At 40.0% G+C, this 15,807-nt stretch overlaps 4 protein-coding genes and 1 pseudogene across 4 annotated transcripts; 1 reads left to right on the top strand and 4 right to left on the bottom strand.

Annotated features, from left to right (window-relative positions):
• Nucleotides 1-451: 451 nt before the first annotated feature.
• Nucleotides 452-3,164, bottom strand: LOC112173527 (probable folate-biopterin transporter 2). The gene is made up of 5 exons (XM_024311161.2): nucleotides 2,318-3,164; nucleotides 1,791-2,050; nucleotides 1,603-1,698; nucleotides 1,364-1,534; nucleotides 452-1,292 (listed from the first exon to the last, which is right to left on the bottom strand). The coding sequence occupies exons 1-5, from the start codon at nucleotides 2,688-2,690 to the stop codon at nucleotides 687-689; spliced, it is 1,506 nt and encodes a 501-aa protein (XP_024166929.1). The 5' UTR covers nucleotides 2,691-3,164; the 3' UTR covers nucleotides 452-686.
• Nucleotides 3,165-3,662: 498 nt separating this feature from the next.
• Nucleotides 3,663-6,906, bottom strand: LOC112172567 (ubiquitin C-terminal hydrolase 22). Its single transcript, XM_024309957.2, has 3 exons — nucleotides 5,835-6,906; nucleotides 5,223-5,341; nucleotides 3,663-4,911 (listed from the first exon to the last, which is right to left on the bottom strand). Exons 1-3 carry the CDS (start codon nucleotides 6,608-6,610, stop codon nucleotides 4,148-4,150), a joined length of 1,659 nt encoding a protein of 552 aa, XP_024165725.1. The 5' UTR covers nucleotides 6,611-6,906; the 3' UTR covers nucleotides 3,663-4,147.
• A 1,363-nt stretch (nucleotides 6,907-8,269) lies between these two features.
• LOC112173611 (probable steroid-binding protein 3) lies at nucleotides 8,270-8,816 on the bottom strand. Its single transcript, XM_024311291.2, has one exon. The coding sequence runs from the start codon at nucleotides 8,742-8,744 to the stop codon at nucleotides 8,436-8,438; it is 309 nt and encodes a 102-aa protein (XP_024167059.1). The 5' UTR covers nucleotides 8,745-8,816; the 3' UTR covers nucleotides 8,270-8,435.
• A 234-nt stretch (nucleotides 8,817-9,050) lies between these two features.
• Nucleotides 9,051-10,899, bottom strand: LOC112173610 (ER membrane protein complex subunit 4). The gene is made up of 6 exons (XM_024311290.2): nucleotides 10,654-10,899; nucleotides 10,520-10,576; nucleotides 10,105-10,258; nucleotides 9,819-9,916; nucleotides 9,663-9,728; nucleotides 9,051-9,416 (listed from the first exon to the last, which is right to left on the bottom strand). Exons 1-6 carry the CDS (start codon nucleotides 10,780-10,782, stop codon nucleotides 9,378-9,380), a joined length of 543 nt encoding a protein of 180 aa, XP_024167058.1. The 5' UTR covers nucleotides 10,783-10,899; the 3' UTR covers nucleotides 9,051-9,377.
• Nucleotides 10,900-13,298: 2,399 nt separating this feature from the next.
• On the top strand, nucleotides 13,299-15,584 carry LOC112173514 (annotated as a pseudogene).
• The last annotated feature ends 223 nt before the right edge of the window (nucleotides 15,585-15,807 follow it).

Below are 15,807 nucleotides of genomic sequence, written 5' to 3'. Positions count from 1 at the left end.
ACAATAAAAAGTAATTATATTGAACCTTGTTCTGTTGATGAATGTCAACATAGAACTGATCGGTCAAGATTGAAAGAAGCAATTTAGCTTAGATTATTTTCCTTATCCGAACATAAAGTGTTTGGACTGGTACTACTACACCACCAATGTTAAACCTATGAACTTTAAATGAATATTCGTAAAAAAGCGTAATGAGGGAAACAAATTAAGGTTCTCTCAATGTCCTGACTTAATTATGAAACGACTTACTCTCCCACAATGTACATAATAACATTTCACTTCCTAATTAATTTGAGAGTTTTCGAAAAACCATGTGTAATTGTTTCAACGATATTTATTGTTCTTTTTTCGATTCCACCAAAATTATCGAATTAACCATATGTATAGTTGATGCCTCAACACAAAAGAATACATATCAAAAAAAATTTCATTCAAACATTTTGCTCGCATGGTATCTTAATATGTTTTGTCGCATTATCATGAATAGCTATCCGAGTGATTACAAAAGGTTAATGTGAATAATAAAGAGCACATGGATGCAATAATACACGTTCAGTATAACCGAAGGGGACCTTGTTTAGATCCAACTCTTTCCAGTACCAAAATAAAACAACCCTGGCTTGGCCTCCTAAACATGTCTCTGAAATGTAAAGTGATAGTGTTTATGTAAATGGTGTTTAGTCGGCCTATTTGCCATCAACTCTGCTTACAAGGGAAACCAATTCAATGTTCTCAGCTTCTGGAGTTTCAAATTCGATATCGTCTTTCGTACTCAAGATTTCAGTTGGAAGAATGGAAGAATTGGGATCAACTCTAGGTACCAAAAATAGCAGACATAGTGGAGTTAATCTCAACACATTCCTAATCAGAATTGCAAGCCAAAGATTATCGAATTGTGTCCGTGTAACCTTCAATACATGCAGCAGGAAGCCTCCTCCCCAAGTCGCCGACAGAAGTCCAACATTGTCAATTGACATGAGCAACGCAAAAAAAGTTCCTTCAATTCCTGTGGGGCAAAGCTTTGAGCTAAGCACCAGAAGAGGCATCCATTTGAGCCTTCCAGTCATTTGCGACACACTTTCATCAATCACAACAAAGAAGTAATCAGGCATGCCAAATCTCAAATTTAACCGCAAGACCAGCATCAAATCTAGCATTCCTGATAAACCATAAACCAACTGAGTCCAGAAGAGCAAGTCCCGGAAAGGATGATCCTTTAGGACATACTGATAGAGTACTGCCCCCAAAATGGAACCAACTGAGCCTATAGAGAATATAAATCCCACGTTCTCCTGCATAAAGATGTGAATATTAAGTTTTACTCATATTGATTGCAAAGAATGAGCTAAGTTTTACTCAATACCTGAGAGAAAGATGGACCCCCCTTTGAGTCTGTATACCAGAAGAACATTCCATCAAGGATGTTCAAGCTTAATGCAAGTGATAGGTACATGTATAAGCATGGTCTCCATACGTCAGGGCATTTCAATGTGGTCCACATAGACTTACCAGCATCAATAAACTTCTGATTGACCTGTGCCCAACAGGCAATATTAGACCATGAGCATGAAAAAACCAAGAACCAAAAGAGTATAAGACTACCTGCGTGTAAGCGAAATTGGGTGAATGAGGTTCCTTAAGCAGAGTTCCAAGTAAAAACACAAGTCCAGATGGGATTGCCAACAAGCCATATACCCCCTGCCATAAAATGATCACTTTTGTTAACTTGAGTATGGAAAAACAAAGACAAGTTGTAATGCTTTGATCTGCACCAACTGAAAGAAGCTAACCTTTGGGCCTATAAGATGAACAAATATACCACTGACAGAGAATCCCAAAAGTGCCCCGATGGAGGAACTCAAGGCACACAGGCTTTGCATATCGGCTGCAAGTGAATGATGGTTAATACTGTTCTGTGCCACACAAGCATCTATGGTGACATCGGCTACAGCTACTCCAGCACTTCCAACTGTTAATGCCAAGATGGCAAATGCAATGTGCAGCTTTTCATGGAATGATAACACAAGCATAGCGATCACGCCAATGGAACCTAATATGAACAAGTTATTAACTAGCTAATTAGTAAACAAAGTCAGCAAGATCCTAATTTCTAGAAGACAATATATAGTTGGTTCATGTGGAAAGCCCCAAAAACACAAAATGAACTGAAATTCACATAAATGGAGCTAAATCAAGTTTCTGGCATTGAAGGCAGAACGGGAGCATGCACATATGTATATATAAATAGCTATGATTGAGCAAAAAGATACGAGTTTTGAGTTTAAGATTGAAACTGTGAAAGTAAGTAATTAATTGCCTGCTAGAATGAAATAAGGGCGTCTTCGATAGCCAAAAAGTGGGAGAACATCGGTGAGGAGACCCCAGAGAGGCTTGACAAGCCATGGAATAGAAGTAATTCCTTGATAAAATTGAGCTTGAGAAGGCTGCACCTTTTGAACATCCTTCATGTAATATTCTGTGCCCACCCGGTACATGGCTCCGCCAAATCCTTGACTTATTCCATAAACAACAACCACCCCTAATACAAAACTCCAATGCAGTTCCCTACACAGCATCCTGAACCATTGGATTGGACTTGGACCATCACAACACCTCCTCTTCGTTTCATTTTCTTCTGCAATATCAATTCCACCGCAGGGTTTGAGTTCTTCTTCCTCCTCCACCATCATTTACTTTCCGGCTCCCGTGTACTGATTCAGATCAGTCCACTCAGATTGACGGATCTCAAGAAAGCCTGGTAGTCTGGTACTGGTAGCTAGCTCACACAGACAGCGGCGTTGACTTTGACCAACCAAACGGTTTAAACCCTATCCTTCCATCCTCTGATCTTGGTTTCTACAGTGTTACCGTTTGGTACTGTCTTACTTTCATCCTGTTAAGAAAGAGAGTAGTTTCTTCTTCTTCCTTCAGCCGGAAACAAGAGAAAGGTGGTTGCTTCCCTGACAGTCACCGTTCACCTACATATATACCACCAATGAGGCGATGACACCGATCAGATTTATTCATGTACTTCGGGTATTTTGAGGTGAAGCCAAGGGCCTTAAAAAAAAAAGGCCCGCTCTTGTTCTATTACCCAGTCAGAATACGCTGCGTACCCAGTGACTGTGGCTACAGTGCTGATTGGACACTCCGCATGATCTGATCTCACGACTCACGAGTCATACAGAAAAACTCTTTCCAAACAATAACTCTTTCATCTTAATGGATAACATTCAATCTTTTACCACATCTTACCGAATCCTTACCAAAAACGGGCCCTCAAGAATTTTTAGATGCCTTCTTTATGGCGTTTGTCTTGCTCTTTTTTAAATTTTTATTTATTTATTATTATTATAAATGAGTTCGTTAACAGTACATTAATGTACCATGTATCGATACATCAAGTAAACTAATTCGATACTGAGGTAGACTAATTATTTATGATCAAATCAAGCTATTCTACTTATTTATGCATGAAGTCACTCTACCTCTGTACAAAATCTAGTCTAGTTAATGTATTGGTACACTAATCTACAATAGAATTTTCCATTATACATTTGCAGATTTGCTTGTGTGCTTGACATTCTAGTACAATCATAAACGACAGATGAGAATTAAGAGTACCAATAATCGAGGAACAAATGATAGACATTGGGAAAAAGGAAGAAGCAAAGTTATCGGAACCCCAAATAAACATTAGTTCCAAAGATCTATTCTGTGTACATGACTGACCTGCAGTCAAAAGAATGCTGAGCAATAATCTGTTAAAGAGAACAAAACACCTGACATATAGAAGAGATAGTTCTCCACCAGTTCCTTAATATCTCTCAAAAACCATTCACAAGATACCCATTAACAAGTCATTAACAGATATACTGGAATTAGTTACCATGTATTTCTGCTTCAATCTCGATCTTCAGAAATCTACCATTTGATGATGCTTTTCACTTTTTCAGGTGCTCAATATGGATTTATGACTTCCTCCAGGCCAGAAGGATCTCATTCCTGCAAAAGTTTCTTCAGCAGTGGCAATCTTCATTTTCACCATCTCCGTGGATTCGTGCCCAGCCTGCCTTGAATGTATATACCAGAAGCCCATTTCTAGTTCAGCGAAAACTGCAAGTTACAATCACTCTAAACATTCTCTTTAGCAGCAACCGGCAACCCTATGAAAAGCCTCCTTCCGTGTGGAAACTGGCAAGCAACTCAAATCTTCTTTTGCTTTATAGTAAAGCGTCTTGTGCACATAAAACATCATATAGCACTGTGAAGCTCTTACAACCCTCTCATCAACCTCACTAATCCAAGCATTGTCACACTTATACCATTGCTCTTTTATGCGTAAATAAGTTAAATAATGGCCAGAGTCTAGTGTCCCAGAATGAGTAATAACTGCAAAAATCTCAAATTCTGTAGAATTATCGGAATCATCACCCTCAAAGGCAAAGATTCTATTCCCAAATCTGTTTCTGACAATCGAAGAGGACAGATATGGAGTCATGTCTAAGGAGAACGGAAAATGCATATAGCTGTCGATTTTCCTCATCATCTTTCTGACCAGGGAGTGCTCGAATCGTTTTATATGCAAACACAACACCAAAGGGAGCTTTCTAATAGACAGTTGCTTCGATGAGTCTCGCGGTTCTTGACAGTTTTGACAAAACAGCTTCTGGTCTGTTCCCAACTTCTCTGGTTTGGTGAACAAGTCTAAACAACCAAGAAGAGTAGATGTACTGCTGTTGTCATTTCGTTTGACAGGCTTATTAGAGCAATGGTTTGTGTCCAAGTCAAGCGATATGTCCAAACAAGGGTCATAAGTTGTTGAAGTGAATCCACAAGTCATACAAGTGACATCTGATCTCAACTGTCCAGAGAAGACCCTATGAGTAATACACTGGCAATCTCCACTATCTGTGAAATAGAGGATAACTTTGTGAGTACAAGAGAACTATTTATCAATGTAAAAAAAAAAGAAACTGAACGTGCATCTATTACGTTTACAATGCACTATGATCCTCTACCTACAAACGCGTCCAATCACGTTGAAAATCTCAAAATTCCTTAGGATATGGTCGAAGATGGTTACATATTCTACCTTCCTTCTTACCAGGTTGACATACACTTCAAGGTATAATCTCTCTCTTGCAAAACATAAGAATCAATAGCATCCATATGTTCAGGAACTTCAGGCATATATGAGACCTCAATGAATAACTAATTACCTCTAGTTTGGTTCCTTGCTTTGCTTTCTCTCTCATGGATCCCATCTAACACTGAAATGAAAAACTCATGAGCATCCTGCTGCTCATAACTTGCCAGATTTTCTGAATGCTGCCACCAACTTGAGATAAAGGATAATTCCATCAGTTTAAAGGTAAGTCCATTTAACACTTCAACTAAGTAAACTTATACATCCAAGAATCAACAAGGTATCTAGCATCATTTTGTAAATAAGGGTCGACGAAAATTACAAGAGGGCGCAATCAACCCCAGCAATTCCATGTGACTTCTTCCAACTAGATTTCCTTGAAGCTTTCAGTTCAAGCATATAAAGACAGATGAGTAGGTTGAGTGTCTTTCTTGAAGGATATGGGTTAGATACCTTAATAAAACTTATGGGTTTCTAAACTTCATCTCCGCTTGCTAAGACAGCAATATGACACTTTCTACAGTGTTATCAAAGCAATTTCAAATATGAAAACTCTCAGATACTTAAACGCGAAATGAACAAGCCTAAAACAGATGTCTATTGAATAGAAATCATTCATCAAATCACAAAACCTAAGCAATATTAACTTGGCAAGATATGGTGGAACGAAAGAGCAATGTCAGACCTGTAAAGAAATTGGGCCGGGCTATAAGGAGTGCGATCACCACCACCCGAGTAGACAGCGGAGAAGATACCATCAAGCTCACAAGGGAGACAGAGCCGGTTGGCCGACCTCTTCCTGCACGTCCTGCGGTTATGCCGATCACTCAAGAAGTAATTTCTCATTGGAGGAGCATGCAACAGTGCTTGCAGCACAGAATTCATGAAACAAGTATTGCCCAAATTATTGAGTCCCCTCAAACCTAATGGATAACATGATTTAGCCCTATGATCTCTCATCAAAGCCAGCTGTCCTGACTTGTTCAAATCTGCCAATTCTACCCCAGAACCCAGCCTCTTCCTCTCACACAGCCTCTCCCCTATACTATCTGCACTGTTTCTGTTTGTGCTATAACTCAAGTCCAACATGTGTTTAGACATGACAGTCTTATCAAAATCAGGATCGTAGACCTGATCAGAGCAGGCACAGCAATAGAGCTCAGCCCTTTCAATGTCCACCGCTAAATCATGGCCAATCTCAGACTGGGTGTGCAAAAGGGTGTGACCTGAGCATGAGATTGAAGAGCAAATCAGACAAAAATAGAGTCTACCTTGATACCCATTACAGGAACTGCATCTGGATATCTTTGTGCCCGGATTCTCAACACTTGTCCTTCCATTCGGGGTGGTCTTGAGGCACTTTTGGAGTGATTTATACCCACTCAGGCCATGTTTGAGCTTGTAAGCTGAAAGGTGCTTGCAGGGTCTTGGGTTTGTGTATGAAGGTTTTCTTGTCGACATCTTGCTGGAGATTAAGAGAAGAATCTCTGATTTGTTACAAGTATAAATACTGAGACAGTAAGATCCAATTTCCCACCAAAAATATGGACTAGGAACAACAGGCTTGGATCTATTTGGTTGCTGTTTAACGTGAGGGGACAGAGGAAAAGGTCTGAGACTCTTGAGCTCTGTTAGTAGGGGATGAACCGATGAACTCTGAAGAAGGTGCTTTCAAGTTTTACATAGCATAAATTATGATTTCTAAACCGACTCATACAGTAACCCAGAAAAACAAAAAGTCCAAAAATCCCGAGACTTTTACCAATTCCAACCCTCCATGCCTCCATTATTATTATTATTTCTTTTTTTTTTTTTGAAGTGAAGACCATGGAAAGGATAGTACAATTAGCAGCAACAACAAAGTTTGATACCTCCTCTATCTACGTTATTCGTTACAAATGCTAGACCACCTTTTGTTTTGCCTTTGAAAAAATACGTAACATGTAGTTTATTTTCGAGTGATTTTGTCCTGACATTCAATTGGTATGTAAACTCCCTCAAAAATTGTCCTCAAACTGCCTCTACTCTTATTTTGTCTTATTTTTGATTTTTTTCACCTCACCATCTTCCCAAATCCTTCTCCTACGTACCACCAACGTCCTCCGACCACTTCAGACTAACCATATGCAGCCACATTTGACAACGCCAATATTATCTCTGATGAGTTGACAACGTTCTCCAGCCACTTCCAACTATTTGCGGCCACTTATAATGACGTCACCATTATCTCCGATGAGTTGACATTTCAATAAAAAGTCACTGAAAGATTGCACTATTCTCAGTTCAGACCGAAAAAGTTATTCTATTGTTATTTGGTTGAAGATTACGCATAATTTTAGTTGATTCCCACTAGATGTTAATTTTGGTAAAACCCCACCGAATTGTAACAAGTCCTGGTTGAATTCATCCCAAAATGTCCAGACTTCTTGGTCGATCCAGTTGTGATTGTACCTTGATAGCAACATTCTCTATAACAAAGGAGGCTAGATGGATATTTATCAGATATTGAAGTATTGAACAAGGGAGACAAAAGAAGTGCATCAATGTCCCATAGAGCTTTATAAAAGAAAGGCTTACAATTTATCTATTATTAGTGCTCTCTGCCAATATCCTCATTGCAATAATGCCATCTATTGTGCTGTAGGGAAAGCTGACAACCTTTGAACGCATGAGAGGTTTGATGGGGGAAGATAGGAGATTGCAACACAAGCATTTGAGAACTTGCTCACATGACAACAAGTCAACAATCATACTGTATATGCATCTGGTTAATCATGTATTCCCTATGCATAGAGCCATCACCAGTCGCAAGCAGAAAATAACGACAAAAGAAAGTACCAAGCTTTTAATCTTCAGCTTCCCCGCTGATGATGGCCAAGAGCCCAAGACTATGATCAGCCATAGCCACAGGGCTCAAACTGCTTCCAGTAAATTAAGCAGAAGCAAAAGCCAAAAGGGTCTGAAATAGAAATCAGCATACAGAAACAGTTTATATACCCTCCTACACAAACAGCCCGGATGATTATCCTATCCTATAAACAGACATACCCAAACCAGATACCAAAGTTACTACATTACAGAGTTAGAGCAAACGAGAGTCTTTAATAGAATAGACAAAAGTAAGAGCCGCCCCAAATCCACAATTCAAACATTAATCCACACATAAATACAATCCATATATTTGATCCACTTTTAAACATACTAAACATCCAAGATCATAGTTTGAGCCAGAAGCAAAAGGCCCTTATTTGGATTACAGAGAGAGATAAAAAGGGGAATTTGAATTTCAAGAAACAACACGGCCAACAACGGGGTACTTAGCCTCGAACTTGTTCTCCCAGTCGGTGAGGACGCCGATCTCCTTGTCGGAGAGGCCTTGGACGTCGGCGGTGATGTCTTCTTCGTTCTTGGTCATCTTGGCCAGAGCTCGGCTGGCGTCCTTGCCTGCGAACATGGCGTAGGGACCTCCAGGACCGTAAAACGACTTGCCGTTGGTCACGTCGAAGATGCGGCTCTTCACTGCCACGTATATCGGCTTCGATGGGTCTGTGCCGTTGTACTGTCTCAGCTCCTCTGCTGTTAGCTCCATCGCCATCGTTACCTTCCTTTCTTCGCTTTCGCTGCTTCGATAATCACCACCTCAGGCTCGGGAGGAGGTTGTTGGATTTCAATTATCGCTCTCTCAAATGACGCTTATACCCCCGAACAAATTTCTTATTTTCTTAAGAAAAAATGCGCAAATTTTATTTATAACCTTCCCTTTCTTTGGTTACAAGATAATCTTCCCTTCCGACTCAGGCAAGACCTGTTTGTTCTGGTATATAGAACCTGACATTATTAACACTGGAACAGAAAAATGATCATACTCGTCTGTTTATTACCGGGTGACTAATAAAGCATATTCTGAAGAGAATGAAAATGACTAATAAAGTATAATTCAGTTTGGATTACAATCCCTGAAAAAGCCAATGCTAGCAAAGATCAAACTGTTAAAATATAGATTTGATGATAATCCATCGAGTAGCTTGAATAAAAGTACTACAAACTGGCTCTATGCCCACCACAAAATTTAGTTGATATCATTTGAACTCTAGAATCACATGAGACCAAGTCACATGCTATGCGCCATCAGCCAATACACAGCAACACATCTCCTCCTCCTGCTTCACTTTCTGCAAGTCTCATTATCCTTGCTGATATGGGCAGCAAACCGAAACAAACATGGATGTCAATGGAGAGGAATGCCACCACCAGAATACTCAACCTCCTGAAAATTGGACGAGAAAATGTTAAAAGAGCTATACAACAGCTAGGAGAAAGCCATCAAGAATGACAACCTAATGCCGCGAAACATTTCAAAGAAGCTTTTTTGTGGCAGAAAATATAATCTCGTCACCCTCCCACAAAGAGAGAGTTAGAGGCCAGACACCTAAGATTTAGTTCACATCCCTCAGGAATGGAACAAAGACCACATTCCAGATGAAATTTAATGCTAGGGGAGGATAAACAGTACCTGAGCAGGGGGTAAGGATGAAACCCAGTCGGATGCATGTGTAGGAAGCAAACCCAATGTGTTAAGCTGCCAGGAACAATGAATATTTAACAAACTAAATTCCTTTAAAGATATCATTAGGGATAAAGCAATTAAGAAGGCTAAAGAATAATTCACCTTCCAGACACCAAGTGCCAAACCCCCCAAATTAAGGGCGATGAAGAGCAACTTTGGGCCAAGAAGATCCACTTTGCTGTCCTTGTAGGGCTCAAAAACTGCAGAACCAAATTTAAAAAACACTACATCAAGTAACCCAACGCCATATGCACATCAATTATGCAGCAATGCAGAGATTCATGTATGTTAGGCTATCCAACATGGATTTGTACAGAGTCATATGGAGCGATGGCTAATGGAAAAGCAGCAACTGTTGAACAAGAAAAGAAAAGAGCAGACATCTTACCCTTTCCTACACCTTGTAAGGCACTTATGGGCTGCCAGAGAGCAGAAAATGTAATTCCAATGCTGAACAAATGGACAGTGCTGCCAGCCATCCACATCATGAAGCCCATCATTAACAAATTCTTAAAGGGGGCCTGAGCAACTTCCCAAGCTTTCTGCACAAACAGAAAGAACCATAATCTTATATTACAGAAAACAGTGACCATCAGCCTCATGCATCCAATATGGAAAAAACACTAGTTCACAGTCTACAAACATCTAATTCCCATGGAGGTCATAGTTTGTAATCAACTCATTATTAAGTTCAGATGTAAAGTGAAACTTGTTATCCCTACATATAGGTCTTGAAATCAAAGAGCAAGGAAGAGAAACCCTAATCCAACTGATAGTAACATTAAAACTGGATGTGAAATTACCTGAGATTTCCATGTCGATTCAGCTTCCTTCTTCTGGCGACTCACAGTTGAATCGTCCTACAGAAAATTAGGGTTTAGGTCGAATTCAAGACCGAAAATCCAATCGAGAGAGAGAGAGAGATGGTAAGGGGTACCTGATCGGAGGAGGCCCTGGAGAAGCCAGGAGGGTCAGGAACGTCGCGGCAACAAGGAGAGGTTGAGTTGTCCGTCAAGTCAACGGCCCATCTTCGACCGGCTCCCATAACTCCCTTTCCCTTCTCCATTCTTGCTCTTCGATTTCTCTCACACACAACTCTTCGATCCAAAATCCAAATAGAATATGCCCTCGACTCCACTTCCGGTAGGCACTCCGCTCCTTTTCTTTTCCCTTTATAACAGTACTTTTTCACCTACTTTCTTGTAAATCCACCACCCCACCCCCCCCCCCCCCAAAAAAAAAAAAAAACACTAAAAAAATGCTTATTTGGCCCAATAGAATTTAGACTAAGTTTTTCGTCGTAAGTGTGTGTGTGATCGGCTCATGAAAGACTAAATTTACATAAAAAAAAAAATTTATTAGAAGAAAAATTAGTTAATATCTATATTATTATTAAGATAAGAGGTTTTATTAGTCAAAACAGAAAAAATGTACTAAAATGACAATGAAATATTAAAAAACTTTACAACTCATAAATTAGATAGGGGTAATATAATTAAATTAAAAAATAAAAAGAAAATAGGAAAAAGAAAAAAATTAATGAAAGTGAAACAAATAAGAACTTGAAAAAAACTACCCTAAAAACTACCCACTCTTGTAACAAAAAAAAATCTCAATTCTTATTAAAAAAAAAAAACAACATTCACGCACATAGTGTGTGAGGCCCATCTAGTTATAATTAATCTAAGTACGTAAAATTTATTATAAAAAAAAAAAAAAAACTGAAGGTGGTTGTTAAATTTCTCTAAGACCAAATTTTTTTAGAATAAGAAATGCCTAAACATTTTGTTGGTGTGGAGAATAGTGTTGTCGGCATCAGAGTTATTTCGCTGGGATCCAGACGCGATAGTGGGCAAGGTCGGCGGTGGTTCAGTGGCTGGCAGCGGCGGTCATGGTCTCCAGGGCGAGATCCTGCAGCCTTCGTCTAGGGATTCTTTCCAATGGAGATAGATCCAAGCGGCCAGCATGGATGGAGGCGGGCATGGGGTTGGATCGTCGTTGACTCGGCCTGTTTGCAGGTTGCAGTTGCGCGCCGAGCTCTGTTTGCTCCATTTCGGATTTGGTTGGTCGGCCTAGGTAGCGGCAGGCGGAGGTGGGAGCGTGGAAGGTGGTAGGCCGCGACGGGATTCCAAGAGAGGCGCTGGTACGGTGGCTGCCGTTTCTTGACATGGGCTTGGGCTTGGGCTGTTGGTTTGGGCATAGTTTTTGGCCCAACCTACTTTACTAGTTTTATTTTTATTTCCTTTTTTTAAGGAACTCTAGGTTAGTAATTAGTTTTAATTACTTTCAATAATTTCTTAAGTCTCTTAGGGACCTACGCACTTTTGTGCATCTAGCGAATCTTCTGGAGTAGTACCGATGGAGGATTCAAGCTATTTCGATGTATTTAATGTCAAATGAGTGATGTAGTTCTATGTACCGCTGTGGGTACTAACACATCTTCTTGTTTGTCTTGATGGCAGTGGAAGGATATGTAATGGCCATTATGGCTTTTGATCAATATATTGGCTTTGCCTTCCTTCAAAAACATTTTGTTGGTAGAGATCCATATAGGAAAAAAATTTAACGAAATTGCTCGAGATTGATTTTTCTAAACATGCTCTCCAGGAAAAGAGCCAATATTCAGTGGTCATTGTTATAGCGTCTCTTTCTAATACTATAACATGTTCGAAGAAACTGCTACGGACAGTGAGAAGTGGCAAAAGAACAGTGAGATACATAAATTTGAGTAAGATTAGACAACCAGAAATCAAACAATGCTTTCTCTCACAGAGTCGCAGTATTAAATGCAAAATGGGGAGGGAATTAATTGTCACAAAGAGAAGCTACCAAAATCCATACCACAATTTGAACAGTTACACTACAAGTACAACATAAGGTAAGTAGTAGATGTGTCCTATATCTTACACATGTAGTGTACATAGAAACTACAAATTAAAATTCTGAGCTTTGTTCATACTATTACAACTCTAAGGTTTGCCATGACAGGTCCAATAAAAGCTAGTTCTTGTAATCTGCATTATGGTGGCGATTTAATAGTCATAAGGTACAACATACGTGAATGCAACCAAAGATGTAGATTGCAGAGAACCGACGACCGTGAATCACCGTGTCAGCAACCATAGCAAGGGGAATTGTCAAGGACCTGCATGCCCAACGTTGCAACTAATGGAGATGTCCAAACCACAGAAAGAGGCCTGTCCAAATTTGAGTCGGTGTTAGAAGGAATTTATGTACCACAATGGATGTAAAGGCTGCTTTACAATTCATACCAAAAATAATCTGAAAGAACGTACACTCCCAACAGAGCCATGCATGCATTTAACAGCACAGCTTCCCCAACAGATCCTGATGGCGGAAATTCAAAAGACGGTTCGATCCCATAGCATTCAGCGGCCTATAATGTCCTGGAGTAGCCAATTATACAGCAGAGTGTTCCAAAGATTTGGTGATTTTCGAGAAAATGGTACGTGAAGAACTCTTCTTTCGCATTATTCCTGATAAGGTGTCTAGGTATGTATTTGGCAATTCCTAAAGAGACAATTTTGTCTAATATATATATAGCTTTCATATGTCTCCTCACATGTAAAACGATGCGGAGAAGAATCATCCGCTTCTGCCACGCGTCACTCTGTACTCGCCAATACTCTAGCGCATCGGAAATCGCCGGACCGCCGCCGCTCATCCGAGTATCGAACCACGTGGCCAAATTGGGCCCACTGAAAGAAGGCCCAAAGCCCAGGCAGCTACTCTCCTTGCCGCCTTTTCCCGGTCGACATTTGCCGGGGAAGAAGAAGAAGAAGAAGAAGTCATACCAAGACGGCGTCGTTTCACGACCCTCACACGTCACCGCTGTCAGTTGGCTCAAGTGTTACTTCCATGAGATTGACGACACTGCCATTCGGTCCCATTTCAACAAAGGTCTTGTAAGTAAAACTTGATCAACTCTTCTCCCTAAAGTTTTTGATTTTTATGTCTCAATAGTGTGTTCAATTTAATTATAGGTTCAGATGGAATGCCCAAGTTCAGTTCGGAAGGAAGGGCAAGTGAAACATATGAGAAAGGTAATCATTTTTGCTCATGTTGTCAGGCTGATTGTGTAGCAAGAAAGCATTTCCATTTTTATGTGTTGTGATGACTCTCTTTGAAATAGATTAGGCCTAGTGAGGTAATGGAGGAAGGTGCAAGAGTATATGTGCCCGTATCGATTGCGGATAGTAAAGTTTCAAGGAGATTTGACTGCATACCGAGTGAGACATTGTACCCAAATGCGGATGAGATTGACTACTTGCAAAGGCTTGTCAAGTACAAGGTCCAACTCCTGCACTCTTGTCAAGTTTCATCAATGTGTTTACGTTTCTGATTGTTGTATTTTGGGCATATGTCAGGACTCTGCTATAATAGTGCTGAACAAGCCCCCAAAATTGCCGGTTAAGGTTAGAATCTAGACTGTGCCAGTCTTTGTAGTGTCTCCTACTGTTTCATTATATCAGCATGTTGTGTTACCGTTTGATTTAATGTACATGTAAATGATTTGGTTAGGGTAATGTGCCAGTCCATAACAGCATGGATGCGTTGGCAGCAGCAGCGTTATCTTATGATTATGATGAAGGTCCTAAATTGGTACGATATCAGTTCTATATGACTCCCATCAAATAAAATTCTTGGGGTTTTGAAGAACATGCGGCTTTGTATCCTAGTTACTAGCTTTTCTGTAGAATAGACTGTTCATATCAGCAGTCTTCGACGTACTCTTTGGTTTACTTTTGAACTAAGTTCATTCATGTAGTTTCTAATTGCATAATCTAAGCTTATTATCAGGTTCATCGGCTTGATAGAGAGAGCAGTGGCCTCCTTTTAATAGGAAGAGCAAAAGAAAGTGCATCTCTTCTGCAGTCATTATACACTGACATCAACATTGGGAAATCATCGTGCAGGGTATCGTACCTCATGTTTGTAATCACTCGTCTAGCACCAGGCACTAGCTTGTAATATGAAATATGTAAAACTTTTAAGATTTAATTCTCAAAATTGACATGATTTGGATAATTCTAGGCTTGGAATGATGCATGTAGAGCAAAATGTCAGAGGTACTGGGCATTGGTTATAGGGGTCACCCAAGGAAAAGGAAGGCTTAATTTGTGCTCCTCTTACGAAGGTTCTCTATCTCTAAAGTCAAGTTTCAGATATCTGTTGTGAAGAAGTAGTGAGATTGTATTTATTTCATCATTGATTGCAGGTGCATCTTGACGATGGAAAGACAGAGAGGATCATCTTGGCTCATCAATCAGGATTAGAAGCTTCCCAACCGGCTCTAACTCAATATCGGGTGCTTGGTCCTACGATAAATGGATGCTCATGGATTGAATTACAACCACTCACTAGCCGAAAGCATCAGGTACAAATTCCTTCATGATACTTCTGAAAAATCAGAATTGGTGGATACTGAATTTAAGGCCGTCTATGATTTTCATTTCTTTTGTATTCGTACAGCTCCGTGTTCATTGTGCTGAAGCTCTAGGCACACCAATTGTGGGTGACTATAAATATGGGTGGTTTGTTCACCGGAGATGGAAACAAATGCCTCAAGTCGATATTGAGCCAGCAACTGGGCTACAATACAAGTTGCGGAGGCCAGCAGGTCTGGATGTACAGAAGGGAAGTGTTCTATCAAAAGTCCCTCTTTTACATCTACATTGTAGAGAGCTCGTACTCCCCAATATTGCTAAGTTCCTTGTTTTATTGGATCAGAAGTTAGACAACCAGCACCCTGTAGATAGTTCGAAGCCAGATGTCCTTCGGTTTGTGGCATCAATGCCAACCCACATGAAACTTAGTTGGAATCTCATGTCATCGTATTTGGTGTAGAGGATAGGTTAATAAGCTGTCAATCAGCTCAGTTCTTCCCCTGATAGAATTTTCCAAAGCCTTCGTTTGACTCACTTCTTTGAGCACTGTATATAACCAGAATATAGTTTCAGAGTATACGAGAAATTCAAAACACATAGACGTTCAATGCCCGTTTTGCTAGTTGCTAGTTGTATCACTACCGTCAGGTTAGCTAAATTGATGTCAGAGTAACAGTGAAAGT

This window comes from Rosa chinensis, chromosome 6, assembly GCF_002994745.2.
Source record: "Rosa chinensis cultivar Old Blush chromosome 6, RchiOBHm-V2, whole genome shotgun sequence".
Classification (NCBI taxonomy): Eukaryota; Viridiplantae; Streptophyta; class Magnoliopsida; order Rosales; family Rosaceae; genus Rosa; species Rosa chinensis.
This window is presented reverse-complemented; position numbering and strand designations above follow the sequence as displayed.

Coding starts and splice junctions, on each gene's coding strand:
- LOC112172567 (XM_024309957.2), bottom strand. CDS start 6,610: ATGTCGACAAGAAAACCTTCATACACAAACCCAAGACCCTGCAAGCAC. Junction 5,342..5,834: donor CCGGCCCAATTTCTTTACAG/GTCTGACATTGC, acceptor CTTTATCTCAAG/TTGGTGGCAGCATTCAGAAA. Junction 4,912..5,222: donor AGCAAGGAACCAAACTAGAG/GTAATTAGTTAT, acceptor TCTATTTCACAG/ATAGTGGAGATTGCCAGTGT.
- LOC112173611 (XM_024311291.2), bottom strand. CDS start 8,744: ATGGCGATGGAGCTAACAGCAGAGGAGCTGAGACAGTACAACGGCACA.
- LOC112173527 (XM_024311161.2), bottom strand. CDS start 2,690: ATGATGGTGGAGGAGGAAGAAGAACTCAAACCCTGCGGTGGAATTGAT. Junction 1,535..1,602: donor CCAATTTCGCTTACACGCAG/GTAGTCTTATAC, acceptor TGTTGGGCACAG/GTCAATCAGAAGTTTATTGA. Junction 1,293..1,363: donor GGGGTCCATCTTTCTCTCAG/GTATTGAGTAAA, acceptor ATCTTTATGCAG/GAGAACGTGGGATTTATATT.
- LOC112173610 (XM_024311290.2), bottom strand. CDS start 10,782: ATGGAGAAGGGAAAGGGAGTTATGGGAGCCGGTCGAAGATGGGCCGTT. Junction 10,259..10,519: donor AATCGACATGGAAATCTCAG/GTAATTTCACAT, acceptor CTGTTTGTGCAG/AAAGCTTGGGAAGTTGCTCA. Junction 9,917..10,104: donor CTTACAAGGTGTAGGAAAGG/GTAAGATGTCTG, acceptor TTGGTTCTGCAG/TTTTTGAGCCCTACAAGGAC.